Genomic DNA, 16,696 nt, shown 5'->3' on the forward strand with positions numbered 1-16,696 from the left:
CACTTACTTTCCCGTCTTCTCCCCCGGTCACTACGTATTGCCCGTCGGGGGAATAGGCCAGGGACGTCATGTTGTTGAAGTGGCCCTGCTGCTTGAGCACGTAGGACTCGCTCTGCCATTCCCACACCAGCAACTGCCCCAGACCTGGGGGTACGGGATTAAAAGGGAGAAGGTGGTGTTGGAGGAAGAATTCTGCTCCCAAGGTAGGGTTCCGTCCCCTGCCCCACCTCCATCCGACAGGACACCGATGTCACATTCAAAGTAGCAAAGTATGTGTGTGCAGCGGGGCCCGGGGGGAGCCTGCCAGTGAGCTGCCTTAAAGGCAATGGACCCCACAAACACCATCCCGGGTTACAGGTCGAGAACTGCCGACGAGCCATTCTGTAACCAGCAGTCACGACGGGAGCTGAGGGTTCAATGTCCCGTGATCCCACCCTTCTCCTTCTGGACCATAAGTGGAAGGCTGGCAGGCTGCAAGACAATCAATCAATCAATCAATCGTATTTATTGAGCGCTTACTATGTGCAGAGCACTGTACTAAGCGCTTGGGAAGTACAAATTGGCAACACATAGAGACAGTCCCTACCCAACAGTGGGCTCACAGTCTAAAAGGGGGAGACAGAGAACAGAACCAAACATACCAACAAAATAAAATAGGATAGAAAAGTACAAGTAAAATAAATAAATAAATAAATAAATAGAGTAATAAATATGTACAACCATATATACATATATACAGGTGCTGTGGGGAAGGGAAGGAGGTAAGGTAAGGTAAGGTAAGGTAAGATAAGGTAAGACAAAGCTGAAGAAACAGCGGGGAATTCAGAACCCCAAAATAAACCCTAACCGCAAAAGGCAGCCTCTATATCCAAATCGGGCAAGGGGGGAGGAGCAGTTTGTCTGGGGCTCCAGGCTCGGAGGATCTCAACATGCAGGCTCAGTGAAGCTCCCTCAGCCTACACCACGGGGTGTGACGACGGTCAGCCCCGCGACTCCGCTACCGCCCAGACCCACAGACCTGAGCAACCGAAGGCGATCCAGTCTCCGGAACTGTTGACAGAGATGGATGCTATCCTCTGATCCGAAATGCTGAGCAAAAGAGACCAAAGGCACAAACGAATACTGAGAAGACTGAGCAAATACCATCATTATTATTCCAGGGGACCGAGTGCAATTTGAAGAAAGGAGTGGAGGAAGTGGGAAACTTCAGGCAACTGAGGAATCCAATTCTTCTGGCTCGAAAACTAAACTCGCTGGTTTTTACAAGCGAGATACAAGACGCTAGTCGTGTGAACGAATTCCGAGGAACTTGGTACAATCTGATTCTCGAATACGTTTCCTGGCTCACACGGCCTGTATTCTGAGGCACCTGTATATATGTTTGTACATATTTTTTTACTCTATGTATTTATTTAATTTATCTGTACATATCTATTCTATTTATTTTATTTTGTTAGTATGTTTGGTTTTGTTCTCTGTCTCCCCCTTTTAGACTGTGAGCCCACTGTTGGGTAAGGACTGTCTCTATATGTTGCCAATTTGTACTTCCCAAGCGCTTAGTACAGTGCTCTGCTCATAGTAAGCGCTCAATAAATACGATTGATGATGATGATGATGATTTTGAGGGGCGTTTCCATCCCCTCTGTCCTTCCCTCTGGCTTAAAAATACAGTGATGGGCAGCAACGCTAAGGGACATCCCTAGAATCGACCTCTTCCCAAAAAAACTCCACCAAAAGAAAACCTGGCTTGTTATGCCAGAGGAAAACTGGCGCAACTGGAAAGGCTTATTGATGGCTTTATAATTACTGACTTTCAAAGTCAGCCTGCCATTATGAGATCCACACAAGTGGGTTTTTTTCCTCTCAATTTCCAGCATCTTGTGAGGAACTAAAAGCATAGGCAAAAATAAAAATGAGACAAAAACGAAACAGAAAGAACTGGACAAACTCCACCTGGGGAGGGGGGTTCAGCTGCCACAGAGCTGCTCCAGGAAGGCACTGTCTATCTTTGGCTGTCCTGGGGAAGAAGGCTGTGTGGCTACCAGTGTGGAGGAGACTTCCCACGCTCAGAGCCTGTGGGCCTCAGCTGTCTCCTGGACAGAGAGCGCTGACTGACTGGCCCGGGGACAACAGCGGCAGCCACGGATACCGGCATCCAAGCTGGGCGGAAGGTGGAGGAGGCCTGGGGGGGCAAGCAATGACTGGCTGCCTGAAAGAGCCACCGAGGAAAAAGGCAAGAGCTGCCAGGGCAATACTGGATGGGGCACCGTGGGCCACAGGGGAAGCAGCGTGGCCTAGATCAGACACCACTCACTGCTGTGTGACCGTGGGCAAGTCACTTTACTTCTCCGGGGCTTGGTTGCCTCCTCTATAAAACGGGGATCAAGACGATAAGCCCTAGCTTGGCTAGGGAGTCAACAGGACATGAGTTCTAATTCGGGCTCTGCTAATTGTCTGCTGGGTGATTTGGGGCAAGTCACTTCACTTCTCTGGGCCTGTTACCTCATCTGTAAAATGGGGATTGAGACTGTCAGCTCCAAACAGGGACTGCGTCCAACCTGATTTGTTTGTACCCACCCCAGAGCTTAGAACAGTCTCTGGCAACGGAAACTCTGCCACGCTGCCAGAGAGAATGGCATAATTTCTTCAGGGGCCCTCTGTCTTTCTTCACAAAGCACCACTTGCAATTCCTTCTGTTATTTTTCAGTACTGAGAGAAACACTAGGTGGTAAATTCCTCAAAGGCAGGGATCCTGCCTACCAACTCCGTTATACTTTACTCTCCCAAGCACTTAGAAGAGTGCTCGGCACACAGAGAAGCCCTCGTTAAAAACTATCGATTGACTAGTAAAAGGCTGGCAAATCTAAAACTCACCTCAGGGAATGGATAAGGTTGAACTCGGGGAGTTCGTGGAGATGGAAGATGCCGGAAGCAAAACCGGTGACGAGGAGGTGAGTTTTCTTGTGATAGGCAGCGGACGTCAGGTTATTAAAGTCTCCTTCTTTATTGAAAAAATACCTGAAGTAATGAGAACGTGATCAGGGTGGTACCAAGAGGAATTGCGGGGCGAGGGGCAATGTTCGGTTATTTTAGCCCAATCGGAAAAGATGGTTCTGAGGTCAAAGGGCCAGCAGCAAGCCGCAGACAGCTGCCATTTCACCCAACTCACAGCCCTGGGACAGCCAGCCCGCCGGAGTAGCCTGTCTCCCCCTTTTAGACTGTGAGCCCACTGTTGGGTAGGGACTGTCTCTATATGTTGCCAACTTGTACTTCCCAAGCGCTTAGTACAGTGCTCTGCACACAGTAAGCACTCAATAAATACGATTGATTGATTGAGCCGGGTTAATTCTCCGGGGCCTCGCCCACCTCCTGCCTGGCCCACCTCTCTTCTCGGCATCTGAGTGAATCGTGACAGCCACAGCGGAGGCGGCCAAACCTAACCTCAGACAGATCACTTTATGGCCTGGCCCTCGGGGTGTCTGATGCCAGCTCTAGTGCGCTTCCGATGCCGAGTGGGCCGCAGGCTCAACCTTCCTGCGATACCGAATGGGGTCCTAAGGTGAACCTGAAGTCCCAGTGGGCTCCCTGTCAGCTTCGAGCCCCGGCCTGCTCCATTTTGAATCCCCCCGCGGGGCGTGGGGGTCCCCAAGGTGGGGAGGGTGGGAATGTCGACCTTGAGATCCAGCCTGGAGCCACAGAGAGGGCTAGGACTGAGACTCGGGAGGGAGGGAGGAGACTCGGTGGGCCCCGGACACTTCAAAATGGTTGCAAGGAAGACACACCCGGGACTAGAAGGAAAGTGGTTTCAGGAAGAGAAGCCCACCTGGAGGCAGTATGCTCAGGGCCTGCACCTACCCAAATAGGGTGTACCATCACCTGCCTGTGTGACCTGGGACAAGTCACTTCACTCTGTGACTCAGTTTCCTCGCTTGCAAAATGGAGACTCAAAATCTGTTCTCCTTCTCACTCAAACAGGGACTGAGTCCAAAGAGCTTAAAAAATACCACGATTACTAAGCGAAGCCACCCTCGGCACTTTCTTTGAAAAAGCGACACCTACTTTGCAGCCCGTCTATATTTCACTTTTCCTTTCATCTCCTTTTCACTTGGATTCGCTTTGCCTTGGATTTTCGCCCCACCGCCTTCTTCTCCATCGTCCTCCTCTTTCTCCCCCTCCTCTTCCTCCTGTTGCTGCTGCTGCTGCTTCTTTCTCTGCAACAGCTGGGCCTGCCAGCCTTTGGGAGGCTTCAGTTCCAGGTCCTCGGGCCTAGTGTCGCAGTGCCAGACGCACAGGGCCCCATCCTGGCTGAGGGTGTACAGCTGCCAGAAGGGAAGAACACACAGGCTTTTAAGTGAGGCGGTCCCCGGGCCCTCCCCGAGGACAGCTGTCAAGTCCAGGAGACGACGAACCGGAACGGAAGCCCGACGGTCAGAGGCCGAATGCTATTTCCCCTTTCAAATGTGAGCTTCCCCGGGGGTTGTGAAGATGATGTTAGCATTTGTTAAGTGCTTACTCTTTGTCCAGCACTGTTCTAAGTCCTGAGGCAGATATGACCTAATCAGGTTGGACACAGTCCCTTAAGGGGATCACAGTTTTAATCCGTTTTATAGATGGGGGAACTGAGGCCCAGAGAAGTGACTTGCCCAAGGTCACACAGCAGAGAGGTGGCAGGGCTGAAATTAGAACCCAGGTCCTTCTGGGAGTCCTTCTGACTCCCAAGCCCCTGCTATATCTGCTGGGCCACGCTGCTTCGTAAATGTACCAGCACGCTTGCCAGGATTCTCTCTTTACCGGGCAGGGTGGAGGGCCCGTCCCTGAGATCTATTAGGCCCCATGGCCCTCAGAAGCACACGTTGGTCCCTGCTTTTGCCTTTAGCTGTTGCGCTGCTGCTGCTACCCAAAGCTATGGAGCCACAGCAGCCCCAAGGTTTCCTCTTGCCCCCTCATCTTAGCTGTGTTTCCCATCACGCACACAGAAAAGGCGGCCGTCGTGGCTGTGCGTCACTGCTAAAACCCATCATTGCTAGAACTCACCCCGGGGAGCTCACCACTACCCTTTCTTGGGGTAAAAGCCGCTCAAAATGATATTTCCTTCACCCGAGTGGCAAGAGGTCTGGGCAGCGGGTGACAGTCCTTTAATGAGCCCCACGAGGGACAAGGACTCTGCCTGATGCGATGATCTCTCCCCCAGCATTTAGCTCAGCACTTGGGGCGTACTATCTAGCAAATGCCATCATTATTAGTATTAAGGAAAGGCCAACAGGCATTGGATGGAGAGGGATGGGGTGAGGTGGGGAGAACTGAAGTGGAAACGGGGCAAAGTGAGACAGGATAGGGGCAGGAGGGCTGCTTCGTGCAGGGCTCTCCCTCCTGTCACCTGTCTGGTCCGAGGCCCGGCCCAGGCTGGCTGGGCAATCCCCGTCTTGTCCTGTACCCGCGGGGACAGAGGTGGGTGGGAGCTGATCGGCCCTGCCCTCACCGTTGTGGGGACACCCTAGACTCACCAGTGCTGTGTGTCTGTATGGGAGGGGGAGACCATATTCAAGAGCCACCGAGATCAAGTTCAACGGAACAGAGGCCGGGCACATGCCACCCCTTCCTTCTCCGCTCCCCTCCCAAGATTGCCGACGTGCCCCCAGCCACCAACCAGCACCATAGGGAGACCTCAGGGCTGGAGATCAAGAAACCGGCGCCGGGCGCCTCTGTGGCCCACTCACTACTCTGGAGAAAACTGCCCGGCTCACAGGCGCCCTGGAGAGAACAGCCAAATCTCCCTCCCACCCGGGACCCGTGCACGGATAAAGGGAGATGATTCATGAGGCCTGGCTCTGAATTCTCAAGAAGAAAGGGACAAGGGAAGTCTAAGGTGCCACTCCTTCTCCCAGCGCTGGATGAAAGAAACATCGGTAACTGACAACGGGCAAGGTGGCTTCCTGACCTGACTGTGTGTGCTATCTCCACATTTCGCAGGGCCAATTTAGAAACCTAGACTCACATTCATGGCCTGACCGGAGCTCTACTCGGACACCCGGGCATATCTTACTTACATTCAGACTGTCGGCTTCAAAGAAACAGGCTACAATTGCATCCTTATGGCCTCCCAGGGAGTAATATATTAGGTTGGTCCAGCGCTTGGCCCCAAAGACCCACGTGGACATGTCCTTGCTTCCCACGGCAAAACACCTGCAACACAGGAGCAATAAGAATGAAAATAAACCTCCTGAGGACCCCGTCAATCCAGCTCTTCCAAGTGGAGGCAAGTTAAAGGAGATCCCTCCGGGATGCCACAGGATACACGTTTTGTTACAATTCGAAAAAGCCTATTTCTGGTCGCCAAACATTCCCCAGTCAAAACTCCGATGGGGAAAAGTTCCCTGGTCAGGGATGAGAGGAATCAAGGCACTCTAAAACCGTAGGCCAGTGCCGTGCACACGATATGCACTCAATAAATACCACTGGACTGATGTTCCCTCATGCCCCCTTACCAAGCCTCTGCTCCTGACTCTCTCACTTTCTTTTTCTGGAACACAAAGATGGGAGCTTTCGGCCTTTGTGAGAGTCTACAAACTCCTCACCCTGGGCTTCAAGGCCGTCCATCACCTCGCCCCCTCCTACCTCACCTCCCTTCTCTCCTTCTACAGCCCAGCCCGCACCCTCCGCTCCTCCGCCGCTAATCTCCTCACCGTACCTCGTTCTCGCCTGTCCCGCCGTCAACCCCTGGCCTGGAATGCCCTCCCTCTGCCCATATGCCAAGCTAGCTCTCTTCCTCCCTTCAAAGCCCTGCTGAGAGCTCACCTCCTCCAGGAGGCCTTCCCAGACTGAGCCCCTTCCTTCCTCTCCCCGTCCCCCTCTCCATCCCCCCCATCTTACCTCCTTCCCTTCCCCACAGCACCTGTATATATGTATATACATATTTATTACCCTATTTATTTATTTATTCATTTTACTTGTACATATCTATTGTATTTATTTTATTTTGTTAGTATGTTTGGTTTTGTTCTCTGTCTCCCCCTTTTAGACTGTGAGCCCACTGTTGGGTAGGGACTGTCTCTATATGTTGCCAATTTGTACTTCCCAAGCGCTTAGTACAGTGCTCTGCACATAGTAAGCGCTCAATACGATTGATGATGATGATGATGATATGAGATCTGATTATGATCAGATCCGCCTTAAAGCATGCTCCCCTCCTGCATTTCAGACAGAGTGCCGTGGACAAACAAGGGACCGTTCCCTTGTCTTCAGCCGTCTCGGCGGCCTTTGCCTCTTCTTCCTCTCCTTCCCACCACTGCTCTTGCTGTTTGCTACCTGAATTCTTCCCCGATTCATCTCTCCTCTCCCCACCTTAGAGCCCTCTCTGACTGCTGCTTCAGTGGCACCTACGGACTTGGGAGCTCACAAGGCCCAGGACGACTTGGGTGCAGTTCCCCTTACAGCTTCCCCCGACCTACCATTTCTTTAGAGTCCGTCTTCCTGGCTACAGTCTACACCCCCTGGGTGCAGAGATCATACCGACTAACTCTACTGTCCCCCTCTCAAATGCTACCACATACACTCAATAAATATTGGGGGACTGATTGAGAGCACTGTTCCCATCTGGATTTTCTTTATAACTTATCTCCAGCATCTAGCACAGTTCTGCAAGCTAAGGGATCAAACAGAGAAGTGAGGCCAGCCTAATAATGTTTGGGGGAATTTCTGGGGGTCTGGTTGTTCAGAGCTGATGTAGGGTGAATCCACTTGAAGTCAAAACCCTGCTTGGTGGTGTCACTCCAGTGAGTCCACCTGCCAGCACCTGAGACACACCGCACCGAGGGCGAGAAGACTCGGTAAAAGGAAGGACCTCTTTAGCCCCCTGCCCCTCGCCCCCCAACCCGCAAACAAGCAGCGTCCCCACGGACGGGTGCGGGACCTTACTTGGAGTCTTCGGTCCAGTCGATGCAAGTGGTTTCATCGTACGGTCCGAAGTAAGTTGTGTCCCGGGTAAAGGCATTAAATTCTCGCTTATTCCCTGGGGCGTGGTACATTTCCGCGACATTTTCTTTTGTGATCACAAACTTGCTGTTACACAGTGATAAACCGACAGTTAAACTTAAGTCCATGTGACCCTCAACTCTATGAGATTGCGACGGATGGAACTAAAACCGACAGAGTTAACCTTAAAAATCAAGCCCCTTCTTTAATTCCTTCAACTGGATATGACTGAGAAGCAGCACGGCGTAGTGGATAGAGCACAGGCCTAGGAGTGAGAAGGTCATGGGTTCTAATCCCGGCTCTGCCATTTGTCTGCCGTGTGACCTTGGGCAAGCCACTTCACTTTTCTGTGCCTCAGCTAACTCATCTGAAAAATGAAGATTGAGACTGAACCCCTCGTGGGACAGGAGACTGTGTCCAACCTGATTTGCTTGTACCCAGTGCTTAGTGCAGTGCCTGGCACATATTAAGCACTTGACAAAATACTATTATTATTACTATTATTATTTGCCTTTCATCTCCTCGTCCCAATTCCACCCAACTTGTTGCAGAGGTAGTAGACTCTAGACAGCATGAAGGATAAAGAGCGGTTTCGGCACTGTTCCATCCACAAACTGGATAATCAGACCCCAAATTGGTGTTTATTTCAGTCACTCTTAGTTTGAGACCAACACCACACATGGCTTCTTACACATTGGACTTTACTGAAATTGGGTGGGGTTTGCTCAAGACCTTCAAGCAAGATGGTCTTGGGAATTGGATTGGACATTTTTACTCTTTTTCGCATTAATAACTAGATTTAAAAAAAAAGGATCATTCATTTTCCCAGGATTTGGATGTTTGTCCTCCCTTCTTCAATACAGAGCTCCCAAATGCTGAAATATGTCACAAGACTGCAGACAAGCACCACCCTGACTGAGGGGGGAAAAAAGAAAGCTAAACACAGCGGATGACGACACGCTGTCGGTCACTGAAGTTCAAAAATTCTCATGATCACCGTCTGCCTCTATCTTGCGCTCTCCTTTCCAACTGTCCGTCTCTACCTCTCTGGAAGGGAAAGTGGAGACCACCCCATTACCTGCTGTCGGGGGAGAAGGAGATGCTCTGCACAGGCCGGTTCCAGTGGTATTTGTGCAGCACGGCTTTACACACCAAGCTGATAAGCAGGGCATCGCCCTCTGAAAACAAAGCCAATGAAATTCTAAGCAACCGCCCGGAGATCTGGCCCGCGTAAAATAGCGAGGCTGGCATTATTCCCCAGATCTGGCTCAACTGACAGATCTTGTTGAGCGCCCGATGCAATGCACTGTACTAACCTAGAGAAAGAAGAACAGGACCAAGTCCCTGCCCACACAGAGCTTCCCCTCTAATGGAGGAGACTGACATAAATACAGATACAGTCCCTATTATAGAAGTGAACAACGGAAAAGTGCTGAGGACGGGCAGTTCCTAAGGGCGACAGATGGGCTGGTGAGTCGTCACAGCTTGGGGGTGGTGGGAATATCGAGGAAAGATGGCAGAGGTGGTGAGGGTTCAGGATGGCTTTGAATATACGGGGCAGACAGAGGTTTAGCAGGAGAGAGAGTTTTAAGGCTGGGGACCAGTGCGAGAGAGAGGATGCAGATGGGAGGGTTGAGCAGGAGGTACAGTGAGAAATGTTGGCTTGGTAAGGACTGAGCTCAGTTATTCCTCTAGACTGTAGGCTCGTTACGGGAAGGGATATTTACTTGTAAATATCTATTCTATTTATTTGATTTTGTTAGTATGTTTGGTTTTGTTCTCTGTCTCCCCCTTCTAGACTGTGAGCCCACTGTTGGGTAGGGACTGTCTCTATATGTTGCCAGCTTGTACCTCCCAAGCGCTTAGTACAGTGCTCTGCACACAGTAAGCGCTCAATAAATACAATTGATTGATTGATTGATTGAAGGTGTCCATTTATTGTTCTGGTATACTCTCCCAGGCGCTTGGTACAGTGCTCTGCACACAGTAAGCACTAGATAAATACGACGCTTGGGAGAGTCCAATATAAAAGCACAAGCCTGGGGTGTCAGGACCTGGATTCTAGTCTTGGCTCCACTTGTCTGCTTGGCGAGTCACTTGGCTTCTCTGTGCCTGTTACCTCACTTGCAAAATGGCAATTCAATCCCTGTTCTTCCTTCTTGGACTGTGAGCCCTATGTGGGACCTGATAATCCTCTATCTACCCCAGCGCTTAGTACAGCACCTTTTTATTTATTTATATATATATATATATATATATATATATATATATATATATATATATATATACAGCACCTTATATATATGTGTATATATATGTTTGTACGTATTTATTACTCTATTTTACTTGTACATATCTATTCTACTTATTTTATTTTGTTAATATGTTTGGTTTTGTTCTCTCCCCCTCTTCCCCCTCTCCATCCCCATCTTACCTCCTTCTCTTCCCCACAGCACCTGTATATATGTATATATGTTTGTACATATTACTCTATTTATTTATTTTTCTTGTACATATCTATTCTATTTATTTTATTTTGTTCATATGTTTGGTTTTGTTCTCCGTCTCCCCCTTCTAGACCGTGAGCCCACTGTTGGGTAGGGACCGTCTCTATATGCTGCCAACTTGTACTTCCCAAGCGCTTCGTACAGCGCTCTGCGCACCGTAAGCGCTCAATAAATACGACTGATTGATTGATCGACTAAGAGAGGAGTTGGAGAGGAACGGATAAAGAGAGCAGACCTGTGAGGCGAGACATGTTGGTGGAGGGCTTAAATGGCATCTCTATGTGATGCCAATTTGTACTTCCCAAGCGCTTAGTACAGTGCTCTGCACATAGTAAGCGCTCAATAAATACGATTGATTGATTGATTGATTAAAGACCATGTAACTTGGAAAATGGTTCAGCTTATTACCAGTTTGCCGCTAGATTTTTCGGGAGCTCCTTTCAGGTGGAGAGACACAACACCCTCCCTCCCCACCCCCATGGAAGATTACCTTCATCGATAACTATGGCGAGAGAGCCGTCAGGAGAGAGTGCCACACACGTGATGTTGCGCTTCGCTGCAAGTGGCAGCGTCTCAGACTTGTTACTGCAAAACACAGACCCCCGTCCCAAATGCTCTTAGTATCCTCTCAGAGAGGTCAGCAGGCTCCCTGTCTCTTAGGACCGAGTGGCTTCCAAGCCTTGGCTTTTCATGAAAGCTGAGGCCCGGCTTCCCCTTGCTACTTAGGAGAATCCTTCCAGGACATTCAGAAGCGCTTTAAATGAGCTTCCGAGAAGAAAGAGAATGGCTTCCTGGTGCCTTCTCTGACTGTAAGCCAAACGGACTCATCAGTAGGAATAAGACCCGTTGGTTTCATTCACTGACACGCTCTTTCCGGTTAAGGAGAGAAATCCACAGCTACCAGGTATCGGGCGCAGAGCCTGGGAGGATTATTACCTCGGCATACTCACTTCTTTAGGTCAAATACAGTGACTCTGTTTCCCACCGGGCTGATAAGTGAATTTCCATCGGGGGTAAAATTCAGGTTCCCGCGGTGATAGACGGTACCCAGCAGATTTGAAAACTGGAAAGACAATTACGATATCATAATCCACCGATAGCTACGTGAGCATTTACAGTGTGCGGAGTTCTGTACTGACTGTTTAGGAGAGTACACTACAGTTAGCAGGCGCAGTCCCTGCCCTCCAGGAGGTTACCATCTGCTGGGGTCTATATGTTGCCAATTTGTACTTCCCAAGCGCTTAGTACAGTGCTCTGCACATAGTAAGCGCTCAATAAATACGATTGATGATGATGATGATGATGATGGGGGAGGCAGACACAAAAATCAATGACAGGTAGGAGGGAAGGGGCAGATGTGCTGAAGTGACAGGCCAGAGGAAACCATGATGAGGAGAGGGTAAAACCCAAGGGCAACCTTCCCTCCCACCACAGCACCTGTATATATGTTTGTATGTATTTATTACTCTATTTATTTATTTTATTTGTACATATTCATTTATTTTATTTTGTTAATACGTTTTGTTGTCTGTCTCCCCCTTCTAGACTGTGAGCCCGCTGTCGGGCAGGGACCGTCTCTATAAGTTGCCGACTTGCACTTCCCAAGCGCTTAGTACAGTGCTCTGCACACAGTAAGCGCTCAATAAATACGATTAAATGCATGAATGAAAAGGGCAATGAATGCAGACTGTCAGCAAGTTTTCTACGAATCCTTTATTCCCTCTGTCCTCCCTCCCTTCTGCATCTGAAAATTTGGCTGGGTACCCCTTAAGCACTCTGATACTCACCCTGGACCCATGGTACTTAGGTATATCTTATTATGCTCTACTATTTCCACTAACCTTCACCTACTTTAATGTCCATCTCCCCTTGTAGACTGTAAGCTCCTCGTGGGCAGAGGCCACGTCTTCCAACTCTGGTGCATTATACATTCCCAAGCGCATAGCACAGTGCTCTGCACACAGCAAGTACTCAACAAACACACTTGACTGAGGGCCCATCGTGAGCAGATCAATGATCAATGACGTGTCTGTTGAGTATTTAGGGTAACAATGCTGTCCAAGAATTGACATGAGTGGAACCTGACACGTAATAAGCGATTAACAGACACCATAATTATTTTTTAATGGCATTTATTAAGCGCTTACTATGTGCAAAGCACCGTTCTAAGCGCTGGGGAGTTTACAAGGTGATCGCGTTGCCCCACGTGGGGCTCACAGTATTAGAGAAGCAGCGTGGCTCAGTGGAAAGAGCCCGGGCTTTGGAGTCAGAGATCATGGGTTCAAATCCCGACTCCGCCAGTTCTCAGCTGTGTGACTTTGGGCAAGCTACTTCACTTCTCTGGGCCTCAGTTCCCTCATCTGGAAAATGGGGATTAAAACCGTGAGTCCCCCCCGGGACAACCTGATCACCTTGGAACCTCCCCAGCGCTTAGAACGGTGCTTTGCACATAGTAAGCGCTTAATAAATGCCATCATTATTATCATTATTATTAATCCCCACTTCACAGATGAGGAAGCTGAGGCCCAGAGAAGTGACTTGCCCAAAGTCACACAGCTGACAAGTGGCGGAGCCGGGATTTGAGCCGATGACCTCTGACTCCAAAGCCCGGGCTCTTTCCACTGAGCCACGCTGCTTCCCCGTTATTATTCATCATCATCATCATCAATCGTATTTATTGAGCGCTTACTATGTGCAGAGCACTGTACTAAGCGCTTGGGAAGTACAAATTGGCAACATATAGAGACAGTCCCTACCCAACAGTGGGCTCACAGTCTATTATTAACCTTTAATTCACATTGTACACCCAAGTCACATGAAAGGGCCGACGGGAGGGCCGGGTGTACTCGGAGGCCGGGGCGCTTCAGACGACGTAGTTTGGGGCATCTGGCTGGCATTCGCCCTTCCCTTAACCCCACGACACTTGTAATAATCATGGTATTTGTTAAGCGCTTACTATGTGCCACGCTCTGCTCTACGCACTGGGGTAGACACAAGCTAATCAGCTTGGCCTACATGGGACTCTTAGCCTTATTCCCTATTCATCGTCTTATTCCCCATTTTACAGGGGAGGTAACTGAGGCACAGAAAAGGTCAGCCACTGGCCCAAGGTCACACAGCAGACAAGTGGTGAAGCTGGGAGAGAAGCAGCGAGGGTTAGCGGCAAGAGCCCCGGCTCGGGAGTCGGAGGTCGTGGGTTCTAATCCCGACTCCGCCACTGATCAGCTGTGTGACTCTTGGCAAGCCACTTCACTTCTCTGTACCTCATAACATTAATAACAATGATGATTGAGCGCTTACTATGTGCAAAGCACTGTTCTAAGCGCTGGGGAGGTTACAAGGTGATCAGGTTGTCCCACGGGGGGCTCACAGTCTTAATCCCCATTTTACAGATGAGGTAACGGAGGCCCAGAGAAGTGAAGCGACTTGCCCAAAGTCACACAGCTGACAGGTGGCGCAGAGGGGATTTGAACTCATGACCTCTGACTCCAAAGCCCATGCTCTTTCCACTGAGCCATGCTGCTTCTCATATTCATTCAATCGTATTTCTATCTCATCTGTAAAATGGGGATGAAGACTGTGAGCCCCACGTGGGGCAACCTGCTTACCTTATATCTACCCCAGCACTTAGAACGGGGCTTGGCACCTAGTAAACGCTTAACAAATACCATCATTATTACTATTCTCTGGGCCTCAGTTTGCTCATCTGTAAAATGGGGGTTAAGACTGTGAGCCCCACGTGGGACAACCTGCTTACCTTATAACTTGTACTTCCCAAGCGTTTAGTACAGTGCTCTGCACACAGTAAGTGCTCAATAAATACGATTGAATGAATGAATGAATATCTACCCCACGGCTTAGAACAGTACTGCACACATACTAAGCACTTAAAAAATACCATTATTATTACTTCACTTCTCAGGGCTTACCATCATTATTATTATTCTCGGGGCCTCAGTTTGCTCATCTGTAAAATGGGCGTTAAGACTGTGAGCCCCACTTGGGGCAACCCGCTTACCTTATAACTTGTACTTTTCAAGCGCTTAGTACGGTGTTCTGCACACAGTAGGTGCTCAATAAATACGACAGAATGAATGAATGAATATCTACCCCACTGCTTAGAACAGTACTTCGCACAAAGTAAGCGCTTAAAAAACACCATTATTATTACTATTACTACTTCACTTCTCAGGGCCTACCATCATCATTATTATTCTCTGGCCCTCAGTTTGCTCATCTGTAAAATGGGGGTGAAGACTGTGAGCTCCACATGGGACAACCTGCTTACCTTATAACTTGTACTTCCCAAGCGCTTAGTACAGTGCACTGCACACAGTAGGCGCTCAATTAATACGATCGAATATCTACCCCACTGCTTAGAACAGTACTTCGCACGTAGTAAGCGCTTAAAAAATGCCATTATTACTACTATTATTACTTCACTTCTCAGGGTCTACCGTCATCATTATTATTCTCTGGGCCTCAGTTTGCTCGTCTGTAAAATGGGGGTGAAGACTGTGAGCTCCACGTGGGACAACCTGCTTACCTTATAACTTGTACTTCCCAAGCGCTTGGTATGGTGCTCTACACACAGTGGGCGCTCAATAAATACAACTGAATGAATGAATGAATATCTACCCCACTGCCTAGAGCAGTACTTCGCACATAGTAAGCGCTTAAAAAATGCCATTACTACTACTATTATTACTTCACTTCTCAGGGCCTATCCCAGACTGAGCCCCCTCCTTCCTCTCCCCCTCACCCCCCGCCTTACCTCCTTCCCCTCCCCACAACACCTGTATATGTATATGCATATATATATATATATATGTTTGTATGTATTTATTACTTTATTTTGTACATATTTATTCTATTTATTTTATTTTGTTAATATGTTTTGTTTTGTTCTCTGGGTCCCCCTTCTAGACAGTGAGCCCACTGTTGGGTAGGGACCGTCTCTATAGGTTGCCAACTTGGACTTCCCAAGCGCTCAGTCCAGTGCTCTGCACACAGTAAGCGCTCAATAAATACGATCGATTGATTGATTGATTGATTGATTACCTTGTAGGCGAACTTCATCGCGGCGGCGGCACGTGCGCGCCCACGAGCCGACGGCCTCAGCCACTTCCGGTGGCGGAGCGGGGGCCGACGGGAAACGGCGCGCATGCGCGGGCTCCGGAGCGGCCGGCGGCGCCGCCCCCTAGCGGCCGGGAGGACCCGGCGCCCTCCGCGGCCCCCGACAACGGCTCCTCACCGTCCGCCCCCCCCCGCAACGGCCATTTTTGGGTTCAAAGGCTATTCGTTAGACGCTTACTGGGGCTCAAGCCCTGTTCTAAGCGCTGGGCACCTACTGAGTAATACTACTACTACTACTACTACTACTACTACTACTAATAATAATAATAATGGCATTTATTAAGCGCTTAATCAGGTTCCCGTTCCAAACTAGCTCCCTTCAAAGGCCTACTGGGAGCTCACCTCCCCCAGGAGGCCTTCCCAGGCTGTCTCTAGATGTTGCCAACTTGGACTTCCCAAGCGCTCAGTACAGTGCTCTGCACACAGTAATAATAATAATGATGATGATGGCATTTATTAAGCGTTTACTATGTGCAAAGCACTGTTCTAAGCGCTGGGGAGGTTACAAGGTGATCAGGTTGCCCCAAGGGGAGGCTCACGGTTTTAATCCCCATTTTACAGATGAGGGAACTGAGGCACAGGGAAGTGAAGTGACTTGCCCAAAGTCACACAGCTGACAATGGGCAGAGGCTGGATTTGAACCCATGACCTCAGACTCCAAAACCCGGGCTTTTTCCACTGAGCCACGCTAGCGCTCCATAAATACGATTGATTGATTGAGCTACCCTTTTCCTCTCCCCATCCCCACAGCACTTGTGTATATTTGTACACATTTATTACTCTTATTAATATTATTATAATATAATGCAAATATAATAATATATAGAAGCAGCGTGGCTCAGTGGAAAGAGCCCGGGCTTTGGAGTCAGAGGTCATGGGTTCGAATCCTGGCTCCGCCACCTGTCTGCTGTGTGACCTTGGACAAGTCACTTCACTTCTCTGAGCCTCAGTTCCCTCATCTGTAAAATGGGGATTAAGACTGGGAAGCCCTACATGGGGCAACTTGATCACCTGGCATACCCCCAGTGCTTAGAACAGTGCTTTGCACATAGTAAGTGCTTAACAAATGCCATCATTATTAA

General features: G+C 49.3%; 1 protein-coding gene across 1 annotated transcript in view; it reads right to left on the reverse strand.

Moving 5' to 3' along the window:
- PWP2 (PWP2 small subunit processome component) overlaps window positions 1-15,577 on the reverse strand; it is a 28,491-nt gene extending 12,914 nt beyond the window's left edge. Inside the window, exons 1-10 of the mRNA XM_038760600.1 lie at window positions 15,540-15,577; window positions 11,429-11,541; window positions 10,969-11,063; window positions 9,050-9,149; window positions 7,915-8,058; window positions 6,048-6,183; window positions 4,060-4,319; window positions 2,875-3,018; window positions 1,019-1,089; window positions 8-144 (exon numbers count right to left, since the gene is read on the reverse strand). Of these exons, the coding sequence (XP_038616528.1) occupies window positions 8-144; window positions 1,019-1,089; window positions 2,875-3,018; window positions 4,060-4,319; window positions 6,048-6,183; window positions 7,915-8,058; window positions 9,050-9,149; window positions 10,969-11,063; window positions 11,429-11,541; window positions 15,540-15,557 (1,218 nt within the window). The 5' untranslated portion in view covers window positions 15,558-15,577. The remainder of the gene's footprint in view (window positions 1-7; window positions 145-1,018; window positions 1,090-2,874; window positions 3,019-4,059; window positions 4,320-6,047; window positions 6,184-7,914; window positions 8,059-9,049; window positions 9,150-10,968; window positions 11,064-11,428; window positions 11,542-15,539) is intronic.
- Between the last annotated feature and the right edge of the window lie 1,119 nt (window positions 15,578-16,696).

Source organism: Tachyglossus aculeatus, chromosome 18 (genome assembly GCF_015852505.1).
Source record: "Tachyglossus aculeatus isolate mTacAcu1 chromosome 18, mTacAcu1.pri, whole genome shotgun sequence".
Taxonomy (NCBI): domain Eukaryota; kingdom Metazoa; phylum Chordata; class Mammalia; order Monotremata; family Tachyglossidae; genus Tachyglossus; species Tachyglossus aculeatus.